Raw genomic sequence first — 5577 nt, 5'->3', positions numbered from 1 at the left:
TGTATAGCAGGGAAGAAATGTAACTATGTGTGGAAAAACGGGAATTTTAGGGAGGGATAAGGAAGAGAAAGGGGTCAACAGGAAGCAGGCAGTCATGATTGGTGAGGGGTCTGGCTCCCTTTGTCCAGATGTGATGATCTGGTAAGTTTCAGCTCCTTGATACTGTCTGGGAGGACTGATGGTTTCTTTTCTGAGAAAGCAACTCAGATAAGACAGATGTAATTTTCTCAAGTTTTAAGACCAGGAGGATAAATTTCTATGTTTATTAAAAGGAACCATAAACATCACCTCTACAGGACAATTGGGCAGGTTTCCCAGGGAAGGGAAGAAAACTATTGTTCTCCTTGGTGGGTCTGGATCTTAGGCAGGTAAAGGAACTTGAGCCTCTTTGGAAGAGCTGGTGAGGGGTGGGTAGATCAGAGAGACCTTGAGTCTTCTTAGTTCAGGATGTAAACATGCCATATTTTGGGGAATTGGTTTCTAAGCCTCAACATTACAGACAGGAATGAAAACCGACCTTGTCTGGAGGAGAACTTTCCAAGTTTGGTACAGAGGACTCCCACAGATTATGATGAAGCCATCAACTCACAAACAGGATTACCAAACACACAAGAAGGCAATCACTGTGAGAGTCAGCAGAAACAACTGATTTAGATTTCTCAAATATTTCTAGTATTAGAATTATAATTACATATATACGACATAAAACAGCTGTGTATGTAGTGTTTAAAGAAGTATATAATTTAAAAAGTGAGCCTTCAACTAGAAACAGGAATGAACAGAAACATTTTGGAAACAATCTAAAAAGAACCAGGAATTAAAAATATAATGGGGTGACTCACATCTGTAATCCCAGCACTTTGGGAGGCTAAGGCGTGTGGATCCTTTGAGGTCAGGAGTTTGAGACCAGCCCAGTCAACATGGCAAAACCCCGTCACTACTAAAAATACAAAAATTAGCCAGGCATGATGGCACATGCCTGTAATCCCACCACTTTGGGAGGCCGAAGGGTGGATCATTTGCGGTCTGGAGTTCAAGACAAGCCTGGCCAACATGATGAAACCCCATCTCTACTAAAAAGACAAAAATTAGTCAGGTGTGGCAGTGTGCGCCTTATAATCCCAGCTGCTCAGGAGGCTGAGGCAGGAGGTTGCAGTGAGCCGAGATCGCACCACTGCACTCCAGCCTGGCCACAGAGCGAGACTTCGTCTCAAAAAAAAAAAAAAAAAAAATGGGGTCGGGGATGGGGAAGTGGTGGTAGGAACTCAGTGGAGGGATGAACTAGCAGATTAGATAACTCAAGTGAGAATTTGTGAACCAGAAAATATATCTAAATAACTGATCCAGAATGCACAGGGAGAAACAAGGAAATGGAAAATATGAAAAAAAGGTTAAAAGATATGTAAGATAAGATGAGAATGAGACAGGATAGTTCCCTTGACCTTGACCCCCTTTGTGGGCAGGAACTGGAGTGGCTTGTTTCACTCAGCCTGCAGTCCGTGGATGGCTAAGTGTTAACAGCCCAGGCTGACAGCCTTCTGCACCTGCCCTTCTTGACACCCGAATTCTTATTCAGAGTCCAGGAAGAATCAGGTCACATAAACTTTTTGAAGGGTAGTGTATATGGAAGATTTTACTGGGTGATAAAAGTGGCTCTCAGCAGGATGGGGAATTGGAAAGGGGATGGTATGGGAAGAAAGTGCTCTTTCTCTGAAGCCGTGTCTATCTGTAGTTTCCGATGCTCAGCTGCATGTATTCCTGATGCTCAGCAGCTTGTATCCCCGACCACTTGCATCAGCTGCTGGGGTTGCTCTTTTTCTTCCTTTTGTTCTGCTAGCTGGTCTGGTATTTATAGGCATATGACAGGGGGTGGAGCGGGCCAAAAAAGCAATCATTTGGGTGGAAAAAATGGGGTCAGCTGTTTCACTTAGGACTGAGGTTCCAGGCTTGAGGGTGAAGTTTAGCCTGGAGCCCAGCAGTTCTGCATCAAGAAGATTTAACATACACTTAGTTTCAATTAGAAAGATAGTGAGAAAAGAGTAGAGGCAATGTGTAAAGAGATAATGGCTGTGAATTTCCCAGAACTGGTGAGAAGCATATACCCACAGATCTTGAAAGCAAAGAAAAAAAAAATAATAAGGAAACAGGGAAACAAATTTAAAATATAATTTTTAAAAAATTGCAGAGAAAAAGGAAACGAGTCTAAAAATGTAAAATGCTATATTACTAAAAAAGATTCCAAGTAGTCAAGAGCAATCTATGTCCTGATAAAATTATTAGATTTCAAAAATAATTATTTAAAAGCCAGAGAATAAATCACTTATAATAAGAAAAACAGGCTGATTTCAGATTTCTCCACAGCATTTGTTCTTAGAAGACATTATGTATACATACCAATAAAATCCTCCAGCAAAGAGATGTGACCCAGGAATTTTGTATGCAGTCAAACTGTTGCTTAAATATAAAGGTAGGTGGTGTGGTGACTCACGTCTCTAATTCTAGCACTTTGGGAGGCTGAGGCAGGAGGATTCCTTGATCCCAGGAGTTCAAGACCAGCCTGGGCAACACGGTGACACCTTGTCCCTACTAAAAATAAAATTAAAAAAAAATTTAGCCAGGCATGATGATGCATGCCTACAGTTCCAGCTACCTGGGAGGCTGAGGTGGGAGGATCACTTGAGTGCAGGAGATTGAGGCTGTGGTGAGCTATGGTTGCACCACCGCACTCCAGCCTGGGTGATACAGTGAGACCCTGTCTCAAAACAAGACAAAACAAACACACACACATATATATATTTGTTTATATACATACATATGTATGTATGTATATAAAGCCAAACAATTTTGAAAACACATCTTAAGGGTATTGTTTGTATTAACTCACATGAAGAATCCACCAATGGACAAATGTTGTCAAACCAGAGATGACTAGAAAGCACCAGGTAGGTAGCATAAGCGCTGCTGGTAAATTGGCTTAAAACTAAAATAAATGTGGGATTGTTGTTATTAAACAGAACAAATATAAACATTAAGAAACATAATATAATTAACAAAAATTGAGAAGTTGTAGAGAGAAAAAGGAGGTGGAAGGAAGAAGAAAGCTACTAATTTAATTATTAGCAATTATCAGAATAGGGCATTGATAATAGTGGTTAAAGAAAGAAGATCAGGGCCGGGCACAGTGGCTCATGACTGTAATCCCAGAACTTTGGGAGGCCGAGGCAGGTAGATCACAAGGTCAGGAGATGGAGACCATCACGGCCAACATGGTAAAACCCCGTCTCTACCAAATACAAAAATTAGCTGGGCATGGTGGTGTGGTGCACACCTGTAATCCCAGCTACTCAGGAGCGTGAGGCAGGAGAATCGCTTGAACCTGGGAGGAAGAGGATGCAGTGAGCCAAGATCGCGACACTGCCCTCCAGCCTGGGTGACAGAGCGAGACTCCATCTCAAAGGAAAAAAAAAAAAGAAAGAAGATCAGACATTTGACAAAATACAAACATGCATAATTATCAGAAGAAATGGACATACAACAAAAACATCTCACATACGAAAATATTTTTAACCTTGAAACCATGAATTATAACATGAAATAACATGATATAGTCATGACCAAACATGTCTTTCATATCAAAAATTTTAAACAATTGTAATAATTGTAAATGAGTTTAATTCATCTAGTAAAAGGGGAAAAAGTCAGATAGAACCACAAATAAAAAATAATTCAATACCATAAAAACAAAGACAAACCTAAAACTAATAGATTCAGAAGGACAGAAAATGAAGAGAAAAAAAGATAAATGGGCAAACCTGTACTAGGCTAATGCAAACGAAAGTAATTGTTATCTTAATTTCAAATATGGAGAAAACGAAACTACTGGGGAAAGGGAGGGTCCACTGAGAACCATCCCAGTAACTCAACCACGGCTGGTCTTCGCTGGACACCATGAACCACACTGTCCAAACCTTCTTCTCTCCTGTCAACAGCGGCCAGCCCCCCAACTATGAGATGCTCAAGGAGGAGCACAAGGTGGCTGTGCTGGGGGTGCCCCACAACCCTGCTCCCCCAACGTCCACCGTGATCCACATCCACAGCAAGACCTCCGTGCCCCACTGTGTCGTCTGGTCCCTGTTCAACACCCTCTTCATGAACCCCTGCTGCCTGGGCTTCATAGCATTTGCCTACTCCGTGAAGTCTAGGGACAGGAAGATGGTTGGCAACGTGACTGGGGCCCAGGCCTATGCCTCCACCGCCAAGTGCCTGAACATCTGGGCCCTGATTTTGGGCATCCTCATGACCATTCTGCTCATCATCATCCCAGTATTAATCTTCCAAGCCCATCGATAGATCAGGAGACATCATTGAGGCCAGGAGATGTACCCATGACCTGTATCCTTTGTACTCCACCTTCCATTCCTCGCCCTGCTCCCAGAGCCAAGTCCTGTATCAGCCCTTTATCCTCACACACTTTTTTACAATGGCATTCAATAAAGTGTACGTGTTTCTGGTAAAATAAATAAATAAATAAATAAATAAATTCAAATATGACTGAGTTTGGAGGAATAAGTGCTAAATAAGACACAGACACTTTATATGCTAAAGGTTGAAATTCACAAAAATAACAGTTATGAATATCTATTTACAAATAACATGGCATTGATATAAGCATAGCCCTTAAAGCAAAAGTTAAGGTGGTGGAGGCCATGGGCTATTGACCCCCTAAAGGTTTGCTAAAAAATCACCGACATGAAGCAGATTGATGAATAGAAGAAAAAGCGTACAAATTTATTTAACATGTATACACAGGAGCCTTCAGAATGCGGACCCAATTTCCCAATAAGTAACAGAAGCTTATATACCACCTTGAAATTGTAGAAACAATGCGGACTCAGAGTATATCCAAAAACAGGATTTAGTGGCAAGGCAGGTTATGGGAGGAAGAAAGGAAGGAAGAGGCTTTGCTAGCAATGGTGGCCTTGTTGTACAGAGAAGCCTCCCTCAGAGGGAATACATGGTAAAAGTTTATTTCCACACCTTTAAAGGTGCCAGACTGCCACTCTCTCCTGGATCGGGAAAGGAATAGAAAAGAGAGGCATGGCTGCATTAGTGGAGATTCTCTACAGATGCAAATTTTCCCCACAAAGGACAGCTTTGCTAGGCCACTTCCGTTTTCTGACCAAGGGGCAGCCATTTCAAAATATGTCAAAGAAATATATTTGGGGGTAAAATATTTTAGTTTCCTTCAAGGTCTACAACAGAAAAGTAGAGAGAAATACATTAATGGTGGGATACTTTAACTCTTCTCAAAAGTATGCAGAAAGCCAAACAAGGGTATAGTGAACTTATAATTAGTAAGGTAGATATATGTCAAATTCTGTGCTTCTGAAAACAGAAAATACACATTTTTATATTTCCAATAAAAAAAAAACTTCAGTAAATTTCAAAAAGATAAAACAGTACAGCTGGGCACACTAGCTCAAGCCTGTAATCCCAGCACTTTGGGAGGCCGAGGCAGGTGGATTGCCTGAGGTCAGGAGTTTGAGGCTAGCCTGGCCAACATGGTGAAACCCCGTC

The 5577-nt window shown here is 41.4% G+C and overlaps 1 protein-coding gene across 1 annotated transcript; it reads left to right on the top strand.

Moving 5' to 3' along the window:
• The first annotated feature begins 3903 nt into the window (after positions 1-3903).
• On the top strand, positions 3904-4365 carry LOC465271 (putative dispanin subfamily A member 2d). Its single transcript, XM_003952225.5, has one exon. It carries the CDS (start codon positions 3949-3951, stop codon positions 4348-4350), a length of 402 nt encoding a protein of 133 aa, XP_003952274.1. The 5' UTR covers positions 3904-3948; the 3' UTR covers positions 4351-4365.
• The last annotated feature ends 1212 nt before the right edge of the window (positions 4366-5577 follow it).

Source organism: Pan troglodytes, chromosome 10 (genome assembly GCF_028858775.2).
Source record: "Pan troglodytes isolate AG18354 chromosome 10, NHGRI_mPanTro3-v2.0_pri, whole genome shotgun sequence".
In the NCBI taxonomy this organism is placed as follows: domain Eukaryota; kingdom Metazoa; phylum Chordata; class Mammalia; order Primates; family Hominidae; genus Pan; species Pan troglodytes.
Note: the sequence above shows the minus strand (reverse complement) of the source record. Positions and strands in the feature narration are given on the sequence as shown.

Excerpts from the sequence above, each read along its gene's own strand:
- LOC465271 (XM_003952225.5), top strand. The coding sequence starts at position 3,949 with ATGAACCACACTGTCCAAACCTTCTTCTCTCCTGTCAACAGCGGCCAG.